General features: G+C 36.9%; 1 protein-coding gene across 20 annotated transcripts in view; it reads right to left on the bottom strand.

Annotated features, from left to right (window-relative positions):
- The window catches only part of dst (dystonin), a 119,692-nt gene that overhangs the window by 84,035 nt on the left and 15,788 nt on the right, over positions 1–19,869 (bottom strand). For 17 of the 20 annotated variants that reach the window (XM_028468248.1, XM_028468254.1, XM_028468251.1 and 14 more), the window contains 5 exons: positions 8,759–8,820; positions 6,102–6,191; positions 3,258–3,359; positions 1,753–1,830; positions 613–705 (listed from right to left, as the gene is read on the bottom strand). In XM_028468248.1, the coding sequence (XP_028324049.1) occupies positions 613–705; positions 1,753–1,830; positions 3,258–3,359; positions 6,102–6,191; positions 8,759–8,820 (425 nt within the window). Of the gene's footprint in view, positions 1–612; positions 706–1,752; positions 1,831–3,257; positions 3,360–6,101; positions 6,192–8,758; positions 8,821–10,660; positions 10,802–19,869 lie in introns of those variants that run through there. The other 3 variants (XM_028468264.1, XM_028468253.1, XM_028468271.1) reach the window with 3 other exon arrangements.

Raw genomic sequence — 19,869 nt, 5'->3', positions numbered from 1 at the left:
GTGTTCTTTGTGCATTTTGATATCGATTTGTGTCTTTTGGGAGTTATTTTGTGTATTATGTCAGGATTTATATTCCTTCCAACTCCTTGAAATAAAGCTAATGGAGATTTGTAATGGGGGACGCACAAAATTAGACAGAAGGCCACATGTGGCCCCTGGGCTGCAAGTTGCCTATGTCTGCAATAAACCTTTCAATGCAATAACATTTGAGAACATGATGGAAACTTTGCAAATTGTGACTCCAACGAGATTAAACTTGTAGAACTGCTACTTGTAGTACTGCTACTTGTAGTACTGCTACAAGCTAACAAAAATACTTTACATCACTCTTAAAAATCTCAAAGTAAGAGAACAATTGCTGGATTCAACACCATGTAAAGCAGCACAGTTTTGACACCTTGTGGTCAAAACCAGGAACTGTAATCATAGGGGCGTAAACTCCAATTACATACCATAACTGGAGATACTGAGATTGTGTTTCTTATGACAGCATGACTGTACTCATGCTATTAATGCACTGATAGATAATAGTCCAATGCGTTCATCATCAATCCACACAACACAAAAAAGCACAAATGTATAAAGTCCCATTAAAAGAAGACAAGAACTGACCTGAAAGTGCAGAATTATGGTCCAGATCAATCCCAGTGTCAGCTTGGGGTTGCCGTCTGTGATGTCGTCATTCCTGATATTTACAAGTTTGACCTGATGATACAAAAAACCAACACATGTTCTATCATGAAGTGTTTAGACAGTTGGCACTGAATGGTTACATAGTGTAGTAGGGTGGATGGTTTTTAATTATAGGTAAATAAGTAAATATCATCCAATTAAAATGTGATGCATTACCTTACTTATCAGGCCATCCTTGTTTTGATTAAAGGACATCAGAGTTTTACATTATAGCATTCACTTGTAAGCGTATTCTGTGAATGTGTTTTGTCTGTTTTGAGTCATGGCTGTAATATAGAATACACCACAGGGTGGCACAATAGCTATGATATTATAAATTCCTATATGTTGGTGTACAATAAAGGTCAGCACGTGTGGGAATGAGTTCAACAGATTGAAGTCTCAAGTAGTGTTTCATCATCCTACAGTTTTTATGTGTATTCATATTTTTTGCATAAGGCATGGAGCATAACAGTTTGTGCCGTACTATAGCAAGTCAAAACACATTTAAATGTATGCTGATGTCAGCCAGCTATAAAGTAACTACAGTATCCAATCAGCAGCAGGAGAAGATGCTCAGATGTTGAAACGCTTAGACTCTTTAAATGAATTTGATCTGCAGCTAAAATAACAGATTCACTTATTGATGAATCCTTTGTCTCCAAGCCTTTCATCACATCTGGCTCCAGCTCAACAAGGCTGTGTTCGTCTCATCCTCAGTGTGGTGGGGGAGGGGGACAGTAATCAGAGCACTTATGTAGTCAGCAATCCTGGGGTGTTGCCATTACTATTTTTCTATCTGAGGTGAATGGCAGTTTTTGTGAGGTAAGCTTCTTGCTGATGTTAATTTAAATAATGATTATGGAAAATCTATTGATTTTGGGGTAATTATTTATAATAGTGTATAATTTTTTTCATGTGGTCCTCGAGCTGGTTGCTCCAAAAACAAATGTAGAATTAACCATTTCAGCTGCTAATTACAAGCTGTCTATATTTGTGTCAGTTTAGGAAGGATTTAAGGAATTAATGCACAGAGATGTTCAAAAGGAGGGATAATAATAAGTGTGAATTGATAATCACCTGACGCCGTTTTAAATAATCCAGTGCAATTTGAACATTCTGGAGTCGGTGGAAGCGCATCCTCCCCCTCTCGCGAGGCTGAGGAAAAAGAAGAAGTGGCACGTGCTAATCAGATTCCTCGCAACATGAAGGCAGAAATAAAGGATTAGTAGAGAGAGAGAGAGAGAGAGAGAGAGAGAAAGAGAGCATACAGGACATGCTTTTATGATCACACCTATGAAACTGAGAGGGTAACAACTTAAAACAACACACAAATACTTCCCAAGGCAAATGTAACTAATTGAAAAAAAACTTTGAGTCAAGGAAGCAACGTTTCTATGTGAAATCAAAAGGGTTTTTCCGACAGGTCGCTGCAAAACACATGGAATGCACATAGAAGTCCAGTTTTATTTCAGTGGCAGGGAAATGAACCCAAAAGCTACTTTTGTCTGGATTTTATCCACACAGACGACCTTTCAAGACACTAAAGCTGCAAAGTATAGAAACGCTGCCAAGAAACAAAAAGAGTCCATATCCGTATTTGGAAAGCTCTAATATTGACACTCAATGAGTGGAAAAGCTAGAAAGCTGGATAAAAAGCCCCAAGCCTTTTATTTATATATTGATTTATTTCACAAGTTGAAAGTTAAAAAATATTGATGGCATTTTGTAAGATTAATGCCTCACAGCCACAAATAAACATTAAAAGAAGAATATGAATGGGTCTTTGGATTAAAGTACAGTAGGTATTTTGCATAAGTGAAAGTGATGGATAAGTACTCACGTTACTGTAATTGAGTAGCTTCTTGAGTATGTTTCAAAATCAGTAATTTTACTTGTACTTAAGTTTATTTATAAAGAAGTAAAGTCATTTATGATTTTATTTCTGTTCTTGGTCGTGCCATTCTGACATTTCTACCTATTATTACACACATGGTACATTTGGCATGACACAGTTTTAATGTTCATACATTTAGCTATACTTAAAGAGTGACATTTTTTTTATTAATTTTGAATTAAATTCATTTATGTAATGTTGTTTTTAAAATAATTGTACATTTTGACAAACCTTTGATTTTATACCGATGCCTTTTTGGAAAATAAATTAAGTTCCAATCGTGCAAGATTTCATCTCTTCCTTTTTTAATTTATACATGAGATGTTTACTGTATGCAAGGGAACCATGGCAAGATTTATTACCAAAAATAAACATGGGAGGTGAAAGTTACTAGAAACTTTTACTTTGAGTACTATTTAATTGAGCTACTTTTTAAATGTACTTGAGTATTTTATGTATGACTTATTTGCACTTGGATTTGAGTACAATATCAATCAAGTAACAGTCCTAAATTTCACGAATTAGTTCTGTGAGAAAAGAAATACTAAAAAGTTACCATCAATTGAAGCTCAAATACAGTGAAATTGTGCAGTGGAATTGTTGGAGCGCTACTGTTAATACAAACAACAGCACACTGTGAGTTTGTTCGTCTACAGGAAGGTGGGGGTGGGAGTCGATCCACACGTACCCCCTTATCATCATCATCCACCGTGTCTCCATGCTGCTCAACTGCACATGCCTCTGTCCCACTCACCAACCGCAAAGTCTTCAGTAAATCACGCTCCCTTGGCTTATCACCGATAAGGGAACACATGGGGAGGAAAAAGAAAAGACACGGACACACAAACACAAACACAGTGGGCAAATCAAAAGAGTGTTAGACAACAAGGGATGGAAACCAATCACAGAAACGGAGAGAGCAGTGAAGGTGTAAAGAAAAAACAGAATCTACTTAGAGGAGGACGGTTAGTCATGCTGACGTAAGATAAGAAAGTGATGAGGTTCCTGGCACAGGTTCACATGCACTAGGACATGACAGATCTGTAACAGCTATTGGGACATTTACTGTGGAAATCACATGAGCACAAACACATTAGGCTTTACACCGATCTGATCGGCTATATTGGATCGACTGATAATTTGCATTTGATGCAATTAATGTGCATCAAATGGCTGTAATGTCTTAATTTGCCAATCCGATCAATGGCTTCATTGTCGTGATGAAAGTTTCTGTAGATGCTCCCATTGCATTTTTTTATCGTCTCATTTACCCTGAAGAGTTGTTTACTCTACGTGACAGTTTTATTTCACTCACATTTTTGCACAAAGGTGAAAACAATGGCAAAAATGTCGATCGGTTGGAGCGGATCGGCTAAGCGCCGGAATTCTTCCCCAGTCTACTGGCTCTGAAAGCAGGGGCAGAGTCTGCTGTTAGTGTCTATGTGTGTTTGTGTGCGCGCTTGTTTTCTTTTGCTTTCATACCGGAGAGTTCTGTCCGTTTCAGGGGGGTGGTGGACACAGAGGCGCGTGTGTATGTGCAACCCACCTCCGCTGTGCACCTGTAAATACGGACTATAAGCAACAGCAGGTTTTGCGATGCCACAGTCAGGACATGTGTTTGCTCCTAATGCTAATGCTGATGGAGGCTTCATGTAGTTCCAGTGTGGTCTGTCTCCACAGCTTCATCTCCAACTCTCTGTAGGTGAATCTATCCTCAGCTTCAGGGTTAACGCCCTCGCTTCACAGCAGTCATTGAGTATCCGGTTTAATTCAACAGCTGCAACGTTTATTTTGCACTCAAAAATGATATACAGCTAATAATCGATCTGCTCCGGTCACAGACACTCCCTCACTTCGCACACTGGTCGAGCAACCAGCGCATTCATGCACACTTAAAGGGCCGCACGCACGCACACAAAATGTTATGTTCAAGTCCTGCATGAAAATTCTTCAACTTTCACCCCCTCACAGTCACAAGGCTGCGTTTAGGTCCTGAAACATGGTACCGTTTGATTTACCATGAATATGTAACAGGTATTACCTAAGGAATTTGGATGTTACCTAAATAAAACAACCTGAATTCATATGATTGGATCGGTGATAGATTTTTTTTTTGATCGACCCAAAAATTCTGATCGTGTAAAGCCTAAAACATTTAATACAAAATAAAAGAGTATTCAGAAGGACTGACAGCAAGCATTAAGTCAGTGGGCGCCCACAGTGACATACACTTCCAAATGAATTCAAACATACATTTAACAATACCATATAGGGTTAAAAAGCTCAAATATTTTCTATATAATCAAAAAACACATGATCAATCAATTAGGACCAATAACACCTGATCATTCAAAGTCAAGTGTCATAAAATGACAGAATATCATCCTAACATCCCCTTATTTACCGTACATCATGGTTAAGACATATAGGTAAACCACATTTATTCCAGCAGAACATCAACAACCCATGTAGCTGCCTTCCACCTTCAGAACATTATTTGACATACAGTAACAGAAGTTAGATGTCTCCCTGGTCCTTTGTGTTCTTTTGAAATAGAAACAATAACAGAGAAACCCAGCTGTCTGTAAGAATTGAATGATCTAACTATTGGTCAGTCTTCATACAGTAGGATTGACTAAGTGCTGGTGGGTGTTTGGGTCTGTTTTATGAAGCTTCCAGCAAGAAAACAGCTTTGAGAAATACAGTACAAGCATGTTTGTTAATAGTGTTATGCTAAAGGTAGTGCACTTTATCTGCTGTTCCCCTCTTATGAAGAAAGAAAAAATCTCAGCTCCACCCATCATGATAAAAGGTAAAGAAAAAGAAAAGTTAAAAAAAAAGCAACCAAAATACAAAATTTGGACTATTCTTCTTCAAATAAAAAACAACATTTGCAATCACATATTTTAGAACAGTAATAAAGCTCTTAAATAATAAAGTGCAAATAATCAACATTTTTTTGCCTGTCTCTTTTTTTCCCCCTTAGCTAAATATCTGATGCTTGTTCAAGTGGATTTGTTGGGTTTTCCTCTTTTTCTCTTAAGAATTTTATACTTTGATAGCGCTTTAAAATGACCTTTGTTAGCATTTGCGCTATAAAAAATAAAGCTAAATTGAATTGAATAAAAACAAAGAGCCACATTGCAGCAATGAAACTCTTCATAATATTTACATATACAAGCATAGCATAGCTGATCAAACTGTGGATCACATTAACACACTGCATAGATCACATGGAATCAGAACAAAAACACAATGAAGCATGTGGCCTTCTGCCTCTAATGCATTTTCAATTTGACAATAAAAAAATACATAAAAATCTGCACCCTCTGCTACATTCCCTGAGAAGATTATTCAGTATATCAGCCATAGGATTAAAGAAGAGCCCAAGTGTTGGTTTTGTGTGACGAACAACACTGTCCTTTGATTGGAAGTCTCATTTCATTGGTAATGGCTAAAATGTTAATAATTGCACCAAGTTTGTCTTCATAGGTAAAAATAAAGTCAAAGAAGAAGAAAAACACTAACTTACCAATTTGTCTCCAGACAAAACCTCCAACAGTGAGATCAGGTTATGTCCATCTCTTAAGTCTTCATAGAGGTCATTTATATGCTTTCGTACCTAAAGGGACCGACAAAGGGATAACATTAGTGGACAGCAATAACCATACATACAATATCTATGATAGAGATTTGCTTTGAGCGCTCGATTCTGTTATTGTATTTACTTTCTGTGAGGTTGTGATTAAAGACCTGCAAAACACAATGCAGCCCTGATGAACTGTGGATTTATTGTATGTTACTTTATGAATAACAACAATAAAACAACAATTCAGGTAGAATGTCCATAACATGTACTGTATATATTGCATTTTGACCCCTCCCCCTAAGGATGACATATTTAAATTAGCTTTTAAGCTAAAGTCTGGTACAAACATCTATGTTTTTATAACTTAATGCATTTGTACGCTGTCCTAATAAGTAGTTTGGTGAGACTAAACTAAACTAAGGCCAACATGGGAGGAAACACTGTGTCGGTTAAGGACGATATCAGCCCAACACGTCATTCAGACACTTAACAGAGTGCTTAACAACATCAGCACGAGATGGTCACCTTCCTGTAAACCCAACTCTCCTTCCTGTCCTAAATACCGCCTCTGTGAAATCACCCCTCTGCCCGCTGCCTGCTGACCTGCTTTCACACAGGGCTTTCAGCACTGTAATCCCAGATAGCAGCCACAGCTGTGTGGAACCAAAATAGACGTGCACCCTTATGTTATTGGGTCAACCACGCAGATCCCCAACTATGACTCAGCACCTCCACCTTCTCACTGACCTGTGTAGATATGAGTGTGTCAAAACTGATGTGACCTAAAGAGGCTGAGGTGTTACAGGCAAAACAAGCACAAGACAAGGAATTATGTCTTCCTTGTTTATTAGGGTGACCGTGGCTCAGGTGGAAGTGGGTCGTCTTCTGATCGAGAGGTTGGAGGTTCGATCCCAGTACCTGACTATGTGTCGAAGTGTCCTTGGGCAAGACACTGAACCCTAAGTTGCTCCCAGTGGTCGACTAGCGCCTTGCATGGCAGTCCTGTCCCACTGGTGTGTGAATGTGAGAGTGATTGGGTGAATGAGCTGATATGTAAAGCGCTTTGAGACTGCTTCAGTGTGGTGATAAAGCGCTATATAAAATCCATATACCATTTATTAAACGCTTCTCTTCTCTCATGCTTTATTGTACCTGACATGTTTTAGTGCAGCAGAGATTATGACAAATTAGATGTAGAAATTTTACATGAGGTAGTAGTAAAATGTCAAAGTAGTAAAAGCCTTGGGAGACCCCAAATAATTTATTATAAGGGATAATATTTATAGTCAATACTATTTTACAGCCTTGGTGTGTGAGAAGTAAATTGATGTGATCGTAGGGCTCGGCGGTATACCGGTTCATACCAAATACCGGTATATATTTTTGTTATGATATACATTTTTAATATACCATACTAGTGTTTTTTTATTATACAAATTTAGGAACGCTACGCTGCGCCGCATTTCATACTGGACCCTTTTCAACGTTGCACTTGTAAATAGGAAGGTAAACAGTAGCGCTCTGGTGTTAGTTGCGGTGTATATCATACGTGTAAATGGATAAGAAAGACACAATTGAAAGCTCTGAAGCTGCATGTGAGCATGTGCCTAGAACAACACTCACTGACACGGACGCACGGTTTGCTTAGCATGTCAGCAGTAATACACAAAAAAAGAGAGCACTCCTATGAATTGATGGTAATTATCAGAAAGCGGCCTGATTCCTGTATGCTAAGTTAAGACATACAAATACCAGTAAATTATGAAACAGAAATATACTTGTTAAGATGGGCTGCATTGGATCCTAGACGATAATAGTGAATCTCAACTTATTGGCAATTGAGAAAAATGGCCCAATACTTAGCCGATTCTGTTTTGCCGTAGACCAGTTTTAGATGTTTTCCTCTTCCAACACACCTGATTCAAATGATCAACTAATCATTAAGAAGCCTGATAACAATCCTGATCATTTCAATCAGATCAAGGTGTGTTGGAGGAGGGAAACATCTAAAACGTGCTGGATAGGGGCCCTTGAGGACCAGGATTGGGCATCCCTGAACTTGTTTGAATCATCATCATGAGAGAAGAGTCTCTGTGCTTTAGAAACATTAGAAATATAAATACAAATTGGGAAAATTCTCTTTTAAACAAGCCAGTTCATTTATTGAAGTCACGCAGAAGCTTGACTATCTGCTCAGGTGTTTTATTAAACTGCACAAACAAACAAAGCCAAACTGAGTTTGAGGGGTGTAAATTCCTGAGGCAAAAATAGACAACCTGTTTCTGCAACAGAGCAGCACCACATGTCATAGTGAATGACTTTAAACAAGCTTTGATAATAACTGCAGAGGAATGTTAACATGTCGGGACTAATCGTGATGGGTGGTGACACCCACCCAATCACTGATGTTCATGTTGCAAGAAAACGATTTAGATAATTATGTCACGACTTGTACTAATATGGTGGATTTTGTCATTGCAATCATAAGAAAATAGCTTATTTGCACTAAGCCATGTTTATAAATTGAGTTATAATAATGCAGTATATTAATTAGTTTAAAAAGGAAAGCAGAGATTCAGCAATCACAAACAGGCTTTTACCTTTAACAGATGCTGGTTTATCCATTTTGTAAAGGTTTTCTTCTGTACCCTGTCTCTTTCATCTGAAACAGAACAACAACAAAAAAAAAAGAGTGCTTTACTTAAAAAACAAACATGCAAGTCACATTACAATATGCATATCGGTGCACAGAAACACATTGACACAGACAGATACATTCACTGTGCTGATAACCGTTTTGTCCGTAGAATTTGAACAATAAGCAGCATAAACCACATGTTTCACAATCACAGAATTCCACAAAATTTTGCAAAGAAACTGTTATAAACTATTATTACTTTTTGTTTTGACTATTTTACTTACAACTAAGCGTATTTACTTTGAAAAACATTAACATTAATTTATTCAAACTAAATTAAATATGGTATCCATTAGGGGTGTTGACAAAAATTGATTTGGCAATATAACGCGATATAACCGCGTGATTCTCGGATCGATTAAAAATGCATCCATATAGATTTTTTCTTTTTTTTTACATAATTAATTTTCTTTTTTTTAACCTTTATTTAACTAGGAAAGTCTTTTCCACTGCAGGAGACTTTGTAACTGCACAAAGAAGTGCACTGAAACCTGGGCATGTTGACCATTTGTGTTTTTTAATAAAATCTAAAAAGAAAGTACTAACTTTCTTCATGTATTTGTTATTCCAGGCATATACCTCAGTTAAGTTGCACTAAACTCATGTTGCACTAAAGTCCAAGTTGGTTTAAAAGCCACAGGCAGATTGTATGTTGTTTTTTTATTTTAAGCTGTTGACACATGGCATGTTAAAGCCAATGTTTTGTGTGTAAAATACGCCAATAAAATATATTTCATACATAATGTTCTTATGAAGGTGTACACATTTACAGATTAGTTGTTACTTAAGTCATATATATATGAAAACATTTTGCAATAATTGCCTTATACTTTAATATCGGGATATATTGCATCGTATCGCAACCTATGTATCGTGATATTAATCGTATCGCCAGATGCCATGCAATACTCACCTCTATTATCCATTAATTTCCCCACAAGAGAAACTTTTTTCATTTTAGATTAAAAAAGGAGACTAAATGTGAAGCCTATAAAAACCTTGCACATTTAGTTTTTATTTCTTTGTTGTTGTTTTACAGTGTTGTTTTCTTATATTAATTTATTCTTTGCATGCTTGAAAACATCTTAAGTTTTGATGTATTACTTCGACTAAACATTAGAGAATATAAATAAAGAACCCCTCCTGCTCAAAAAGAAAGATTTCCAAGCTTTCAACCACATCATGACTTTTTAAGAATTACTTACTACTGCCAGCAGCCTAAAATAAACCCAAAGCAACACTTTGTGGAATAAAAGTCCAACACTTTGTGGAAAATTGTTTACATTTTCTGGAGCAATGGTGATGTTGAAAATTAGGGATGTAACGATTCACTCAACTCCCGATACGATTTGATTCACGATACTGGGTTAGCGATACGATTCTCTCATGATTTATTTGACAAAATGAGATTGTAGACAAATGACTGAAAAATATTATTATTTTTTTTCTTCGAAAAAAAAATTACTGTACTATTTTATTTTATCTTTCATTGTCAAAAGAATCCCTTGAACCAAATGGGAAACAAGCCAGAGACGTGAATCCATGTCTATTCAACAAAAACCAGCAGAAGCATGGTTGCATTTATTATAACGTAACAGTCAAGATTGTGGGTTTATCTTTAACTCTAAACCTGTCATTAACTCTAATAGCAAAACCAAAAACTCAGAGAACCTCCAGTCTGTTTTAACCTTCATCCACGTGCACATTAGATGATTCTAAAGAATTTACTGGCTCAAAACAGACTGAAAACACAGACCTGAGCCACTTTCAGCTATATAACAAGAAACAGAACTACAACACTGACCCATGCAGCACATCAGGGTTACCAGGTGCGCCCTAAGCTCCCTCCCAGTCCTCAGCAGGCACTCAGTCCTCCACACTGCCTCCTGAGGGCTACTCAGCAGATCGTTGTTCATGATGAAGGCCGTGTGGATAAGTGACTGAAGTCGCTACAATCTCCCACTTCTTTTTCCCTGCCTGCCTGCCTGCCTACCTGCCTACCAGCCTACCAGCCTCTAGGGCAACCGTGACTTTCTCTCTCACCAAGCACCCAGAACGAGTCCCGTCAGGTTTTCCATGACTTCTTGCAACTTTTAGTTTCTATGTGGTTTTTACAGACTGCAGCCTAAAAAAATCATAATGACACAGTGTGTTGTTACTACAAAAGGAAAATTCCTTGCAAAGTTTTCTAGGATGTTTCCAATGAGAATGAATAGAAAACATTCATTCAACTTGCAGATGAAGTGCATCGTACCATCACCTCCAGAGACAGTCCTATCACTTTGATTATAACAAATAGGTTTTCAAATGCAGACCTGTTCCAACCAAATGATGCATGGTGGAAAGCTTTTTTTGGTGCAGTCTGATACTCACCACAATGTTTATACCAAATAAAAAAAACTACTCAAAAATTGCACTGCAGTGTTTGTATGTTTTCTTAAATCAAATAAGGGTCATGGAGAATTGGTACCTTTTTAGGGTGAAATAACTGGCCCAAATATAAATATTCATCACTTTGCTTTGATGCAGTACCACTTTCTTGCATTCTTTATTTCATAAAGTATATGTTATTATTTCATCATATCAGTCAGAAAGTCAGAGGACCAACCAGCGTTAACTAAATGTTAACCATAATAGATCAATAAATTTGAATTGAAGAAAGCCAGCATGACCTTTTTAAGAAAATAAAGCTTGGGAATATTCATGAAGTCTAAGACGTGTGTTTCAAGGATAACAAGGGCACAAGAGCCCTGAGAATGTATTCCCAGCTGATTCATACATTTAGCTCATCTAAAAATAGTCCTTGAGTAAAACCATCAAACAAATGAAAAGTATGCTCGTCTCATGCATGATAGTCCACACCAAAAAAAGCCTAAAATGCAAGAAAGAAGAGGACTATTAAAACACATGCCATTCCAAATGTTTCCTAATATTGTGGCTGGAATGCTGCTAATGAGGATCATGATGTAATAGCTCTGACCAAGCTAAATTAGAGATATAAAGGCAGAGCTGCTAATATGCTGTAGTTAATAAGCCTAAACTATAGTGCAAAATATACAACCCTCTCCCTAAAAGCTCATTGTAAAACAACATTTAGGAGCTGAACGTGTATATTATTATGATTATATATATTATATTATTATTATTATATATATTATATTATTATTAATGAGGTGGGGTGACAATCACATTTCTGTCGTCATAATATCAAGAGGATTAAAAATAGTAAAACCACAAACTGCAGTCTGAGGCAAGACAGAATGTTTTATAAGAAAACCACAGCAACATCTCCACCTAAGTTTCACTAAAAACATCAACGTGTCTGACTGCATGGTGCCCTCTGGAGGACTGATGAGAAGGAAACATGGAATTCATACTTTTTATAGTTTATGCACAAAAGACATTTGCTGTGAACTTTACAACATTGCAAATCCATGACTTTTTTTTAATGGAAAGCAAAAAAAAAAAAGGTAGGTATTAAAAAAACAAAATAAAAAAAATTCAAATTAATCAAATCAAATGTATTCTTACACACATTTATCTCAAAAGAACAATTGATTAAGTAGAATGATTTAAAGCAGGGATAACAAACTCGTTCAGGGGTCAAATATGGACCAGTTTAATCTCAAGACTTTAGGAGGGAAAAAAGAACATATTTAGTTTTTACTTCACTTCAAAAATTCTTGTTTTTGGCAAGATTTGTGGAAAAGTGGAGAGTTCTTCCCACAATTTGCAATTAAAAATGACTGCAATCGTGATATAAACAAAGAAAAACTGCAAGCCCGAAAAATATTGCAGAGTTTCATTAAATAAGGGAATTTTGAAATATCTACAACTGGATTATTTGGTAATTTACACAATAATTCACATTATCGCTATCATTTTTACTTTCTCCTGCAGGCCGAATTGGATGCTCTAAAGGGTCGGATTTGTCCCCCGGTCCTTGAGTTTGACACATGAGTATCAGTTTTAATGCTTATTATCTTATTATAAAATTATTTCTCACATTCACAGCCCTGTGTCTATTAATCCATTTGTCAAACTGCATATTTAATTATTCTGCTAATCATTTAAAAGTCCAGCAAAGACCAGTGAGTGAATAAAAAGAGCAAACTGCTGAGTGGAACATTTCACAGTCAATAAATGGCCGAACTTTTGGCTTTAAAAGGACGTGGTCACCTGTCCTCTCTTCTTAACCACTCTCATTGTGGTACACATGAAGAATGCAGACACAGTGACAGAGATATACAGCTAAAGGTCTTACATAGTCCTCCATGCATACAGTGTTTATTGTTTTTTGCAGTAGTTCAGTAATTCAAGGTTTAAATAAAATAATCAGATCAGAAGCTTTCAAACTAACTTTGCCAAACATTATGATCAACTAGTGCAAGGTTAGAATGAGGCTTTACCAACCTTTATACTGTGTCATTCAAGAAAAGGCAGGAATATGATTAAGTGAGAGGAAAACAATGAATTGCATATAATAACACTAACAGAGTGACCAACATGCACAAATATATGCCATAAAATATCAGCTCATGAGCTCTTTGAGTTATAGTAGATTTTTTTAATTGTGTAAATGCTATTACTGAAGCGCAATCTATTGTTGATGTATTCAATTTCATTTGTGTTTGTAAGGAACTTGTTTATTGGGATTTTTTTTTCTCTATATATATTATTTTGATTTCTTTTGAAACTGTAGGTCTATTAAACTTCTAATATACTTGTGTTTGCATTGCTGTTTTTAAGGTTTTGTTTTGTGTAATATTTACAGGCTGCTGTTAAGTGCTAAATAAACCCATAGTTTCCCTACATCTGTCTTCTTCTTTATGTACTAGCTAACGTACTACTTGCAAACTACTCTCTGAAAAAGAAAAGGGTGTACTTTTCATCTATTTGAACTTAACTTGTGTTTTACCAACCTTTATCCAGCTCTGATTCCAGAGTAAGCCAGGTTAAAACAGTTCACATCATTCTCACACATTCCTACATCACCCATAAAGGTGAACTGAACACTCGTCTTTACTCTCATGGCAGGTTCAAATGCTGGTCAGATGAAAATAATTAAAGAATGCCACTGAATCTGACGGACGCAAAGACAAAAGAGTGGCTTAAGATCCGTAAAAGTGCAAGAATTACACCAGCAAGCCGCCATTGTTTGATATGTTTACATAACTAGAAGTTAGTCAATATTTGCAGTGTGAAAACTGCCCAAATGCCAACATGCTCAGACTTCCTTCTGAGAACGCTGAGTTAGTGAACTTAGTGTTGTGTGACAGCTCCAAAATACCAAAGCCAGCAGTGCTTCATTCAACCAAGCATCTCCTTTTCATCCTCTAATGCTTCTCATTTATCAGCTCCTTAGCACTCTGTCAACTCACTATTTTCATCTCCATCCTTTTTTACCATAATGTGCAGCACGCGCTGTGCAGCACACGTTGTCCAGCTGAGTCTCTCTGACAAACTAACCGCTCTCACTTTTCTTCTCACTTAACTGTGCTGAACGTTTCCTGTGGTTTTTCTCCAATAACTCTTGTTATCTGCTAGCCTGGAATCCATCCTAATCACCTTGTGTTATTCAATGTTTAATACAACCGATTAGTCTAAAAGCGCTCACCAGGAGTTTGAGGGCTGAGGGGGCGGTTAGGGTTATAGTTAGTGTTAGGTTTAGGGTAAAGTTTAGTCTTAGTCACGCAACCTAAACTGACCAATGACTGACCGATGACATGACCTAAACTGGCCAAATAGGGGCGCTGCGTACAGATAGAATGTCGGTATATTGATACGGCATATTGATATCGGTATACTGATACGGCAACCGTACGGATACCCACTGCCTATCACTAATTGCTTGCCTTATTTCACGTCTCGGCCCAAATTCCACCTTTTCCTCTTTGACTTCTAACAAACATCCAACCGGGGGGAGACGTTCGTTGATGACAAACCAGAAAATTTGACCTTCAAGTTCAAACTTTAAAGTCATGTTCCTATTCCCTGACACTTCCATCAACTTCACAACACTTCTCTTTACCAGCCTATCACCCCCATGTCTCAAAATATGAGGAATCACTACCCTTACTTCTACATTTTTGTCTTTCCTCTTCCTTCACTCCTGCTGCCTCCCTCCTCTCCCTTTCCCACTAATAGTTCCAGAGCTTCCATTACTGCCCTGTTGGCAAACAACACCGGATGCAGTCATTGTTAATAAAGGCTGAGACTGATCCGGTGTGGCAGGCATAGTTTTTACTTGTATTTTTGTTTGGGCAAATGTTTTATAATAGATGTGCTTTCACACACAACCATTATGTTTTTCCCAGCTTTGGACTGCCACAATGTGATATTAATGAGTAACTAATGAGGCTGGTTTGCTGTTTTTGGGCTGTGTCCAGTCGCCTGTATTTCTCTGGTACAATGGTGGAACTGTACTTGCTTTGATTTAGTTTAAGAATTACAGGCACATGTATTAAGTAACGGATAGCAAGTACTCACATTACTGTAATTGAGTTGCTTTTATGGGTACTTTCTAAATTTCGAAATTGATAGCTGTACTTGTACTTAAGTACGTTTTAAAAGAAGTAAAGTAATTTGTTACATTTCTACACCCAACCGTTACTTAGTAAATTATAATTTTTTTGTTTTAAAATGATCAACGGACATTGTCAAATTATAAAAAAAATCAAAACAGTATTGATTGCCAGTTATTTTCTCAGTTTAAGAGTTCATTAATTTAGCCATACTTTATCCTGAGGATTGTTTTTATTTTGATTTGAATTAATTGGTGTTATTTTATTTTAAAAAAATTTTAAAAAAAGAATTGTACATTTTGACAACCCTTTTATTTTATACAGATGTCTTTGTGGAAAATGAATTTTATTATTATTTATTCATGAGATATTTACTGTATCCAAGGGGAACCTGGCCAAATGTATTACCAAAAACAAACGTAGTAACTTTTACTTTGAGTACTATTTAATTAAGCTACCTTTTATTTGTACTTGAGTATTTTATTTACAACTTACCAACACTTGTACTTGAGTACAATTTCAATCAAGTAGCAGTACTTCTAATTGAGTATCAGTACTCTTTACATCTCTGATTATTTCAGGTTCGACTTTATTTTGCTCTTAAGGTTTGTGTAAAGTAAATATCCACTGAGGTAACAGAAATAACAACCTCCAGTGTCACCATTCTCTGTATTAAACTGAGTGAAAGTTCAAGTTCGTCGAATACTCTGAGAACAACGTTAAATGTTCTTCCCACCAGTGTGTGACCTCTGACTTTAATAGGTTCATGTTCAGACTTTGGCGTCGTCTCAAAACTGTAGTCATCCAAACTTTTTCAGCAATGCTAACCTGCACCAAGAAAGGAAGTTTAAACCAGTAGTAATTACGGTGTCATTCACACTTTTGTGTATTGTTGTCGCTCCCAGCTGTAGACACATAAACTCCAATGATTACAGGTTAGAGACAGCATTGTAGGAAACTAGGTGATAGGTCTACGATTTTGTGGTAGCGTAGACGGACTGAAAAAGTTTAAAATGCAACAAGCCAGGACTCCAGCACAGACTGCCTGACACACTTATTTGTAGACCTCAGCAAAGCACATGTGCATGGTTATAAATAGCTTCAACCCTAAACCATGCTGCTGCCCCTACAACTGGAGGACGAATAATGTGTGCCATTCAGGTGACAGCCCTTTTTCTCTTGACACTGACAACAAAACCAATTCCTGACCAGTAAGCGGCCAAAAGTCTAAATGATGGCATGAAATATGTTGCAGTTTAAAATGCAAATGAAATCACTATGAGAAGATGTCAGAAGTTTAAAAAAAAATACAAAAAAACTACTATTAAAATGCAGCAAACTATATTTTTCACTATGTTTCTTCTAACTAGAGTGGTTTACATGAGAACATCTGGTACAGGAAAGCTAGTAACACCCTTCCATGACTTGTTATGTCACTATGCCTAAAATAAAATACCCCTGTAGTCTGAACACTGTCAGAAAGTCCAAGCAATCAAAATCCCAGCCAATGTAATCCTATTGACCTTAAATGAAAAATAAATCTAAAAGAAATGACAAAAAGCCTAAACTAAAAAGAAGCTCAGACGACCCTGTGCAACGGATTCTTTCGTTTTACCTCTAGTGTCACAATCGTTCGAGTACACAAAGGCTTGTGTCATCGTTTGTTTAGAGCTGAAGGCTATTCACTGTGAGTGAAGCAGCAGCAGAGATTTTTGTTGTGCAAAGTTACATTTAAAATGAACCAAAAGCCTTAGCAAATATTTGAAAAACAATCCTGACAAGGTAAATAAATGCTTATAAAAGAACACATTCTAGAAAACAATCTAAAGTCAGATATCAGCCATTTACAGGGGGGGAAAAAACAACTCAACAATTAACGCAACACACTTCATAGGAGGTACAGAAGGGGTAAAGAGACACTTTACATTAACTGAAACTGAAAATGAATAGAAGAAGGACAATTAAATGTTTGTTGTGCCTCATGGAATATGAAGCTTTTTAATGAAACGACTGTACACATTACTTAACACAATATGAAATGACAGATTTTAATTAACTTACAACAGTTACAATTTTAAATCACAAAATTCTAGTATCCTACAGGACTTCATCATTTTTACTCTCCATTATTAGTAAATTATCAATAAATAAATAAATATATATGTATTTTAAAAAAGATATGTCTCAAATATTTATTATTGATGAGATTTAATTTTCCTTCTTAATATAAACAGAGCATTACAATTATAAATTGTAAAATTTAAAAGGTCCACAAATGTTCTCATTATTTTTCTCACATATCTGCATACATCATCTACACTACATGTAGTGCAATATTTTTAATTCAATCACAATGAGGCCAAAGATCCAGTTAATATCCCTGATGGATGAACTGCTCTCTCACATTCTAAGCTTCGCCCCACTCCCCTTCCAATGACACAGACAGGAAACAAGCTTCCAATCAGGAGCCGACTCCCATTGTTGACTTCTAGCAATCCCAAAATCAAAGGCGAACAACTGTGTGTTACAACGTTTGATTTAGTGTGTATTAGTTTTTATTAATGGTAGTGTATGCACACCTGCACACCCACTCATGGGATAATCCTGGATAGAACAAAAAAGGTGTAGAAAACTGAGATTCAACTTTTGTGCAAAAAGAGGTTGAATGTAAAAACACTAGACAAATGCTACTATAAATTGTTGGATCATTCAAAGCTCATGATAGGTTTAATAGCAACAGTCTACTGGCAACAAAGCATGTATTTGTGGTTTCTTATAAACACACTTTGAGCTGTAAGTCTACATAATGGACCAATGATCCAGATGTTTTGCAACTTACACACCCCTCGGCTTTATTTTCTTATAAGTGAAGATTCATGTTTTGATGTTACAATAGTGATAGAATTGTTGACATATTCTCAGGCTGTTGGAACACTTTGCAACAAAGACATAAGTAAGAATATTATAAAGAAATCAAATGATCCTTTCTTTAGAATGACAGTTAATTATCAGTGACAACATCTATTGTGTTTCAATATGCTCTGAACATGGCTTGTGTGTAGGTGCTAATTAAAACACTGGCGTGATGACAAGAGAGAGACAGTTGAAGGTGCATTGCTGTCATTCTTTGTATGTAAGAACTAAGAAGACTTCAGTCAGTGAACTCAGAAGGGCAGGGCAGCGTAGGAGGTATGTGGCTGGAACTACTCAGTGGCCGAAACTGGTTGCCAAGCTTTCAAAGCAGCCCTTCCAGTCAGTCTAAGACTGTTTCGACAGACCACTAAAGCACAGAAGAAAGCAAAAGGAAAACAAAAAAGACTCTAATGACAAACCAAACATCTGAAGTAAAACAAAAACAAGTTCTGATGAACTACGGCCGGGCCCACGGAACTTCTCCCTGCAGAATTGTAAAACAAATTAAATTGTGAGGCGTAAAATCATAATCTACGTTGAATTGTCTTTAAAACAATATATCACACAACTGTGTTCCGCTACATTTAAAAATTACCCTCCCCCCTTCAAAAACGTAAATTCAATGAGCATTAACGGAGGAGTAGTTATTTCAAGAATGGGGCCCCCGAGGGCCGCCTGGCGCCCCCGTGGCACATACGGAGTAATTCATATTTTGGTATGTGTCAATGATTCGGTACCATCAACTGTCGCAATATTTGACTCACAAATAAATTAGAAAACAACTTTGATGAAATTGCCAAAAAATTGTGTGAGGCATAATCATAATCTACGTTGAATTACCTTTGAAACTATATATCACACGACTAAGTTCCCATAAATTTGGGAATTCCCGCAAATAGGGGGCGGGCCTCCGGGCCCCTTACCCCATTTCGAAAAAGGGCTCTGAGTGTCTCATCATATATATTCATTCTGCTTTCCGATCTAACGAGAACTAACGCAGGAATAGTAATTTGAAAAATGTACGGGGTAATGGGCCCCATTTATATACAGTATTGGTATGAGCCAATGATTCCGTACCCCCAACATATGACTCGCAAATAAATGAGAAATCGACTTTTTGGGGGGTGAAGACGCTTGGGCTCCGAGCGTTGATACGTACACATCCATAGATTATACCAACCAAATTTCAGCCCGATCCGTTCACAAATAACAGAGGAGTAGCAATTTTAACTAGTGTACACAACAAGAAGAACAAGAAGAAGAACAAAGTGAGTGGCATCTTGAGTCCCGTAGTCCGGCCTAAAAATACAAAGATTGCATTTTATTAGTTGGTGATTAACTGGATGTAAGATTGTTTGTCCTTTGTCTATGGGTGACTAAGACGATGTGCTCAGTGCTCACAGAGAACTACGGTACTCAGGGAGGCACTCTACAAAGCCTAGCATCTGAGTGGAGCTAATGAGGCATAAGTACACTCATCTGGGACTAAAAAGAACACACACACACTAACTGCTCAGCATGTCTCCTTTATGAATGGAGCTAAAGATGTCTCCAGGTTAACAACACTTATTTACAT

This window comes from Gouania willdenowi, chromosome 15, assembly GCF_900634775.1.
Source record: "Gouania willdenowi chromosome 15, fGouWil2.1, whole genome shotgun sequence".
NCBI classification, from domain to species: domain Eukaryota; kingdom Metazoa; phylum Chordata; class Actinopteri; order Blenniiformes; family Gobiesocidae; genus Gouania; species Gouania willdenowi.
Note: the sequence above shows the minus strand (reverse complement) of the source record. Positions and strands in the feature narration are given on the sequence as shown.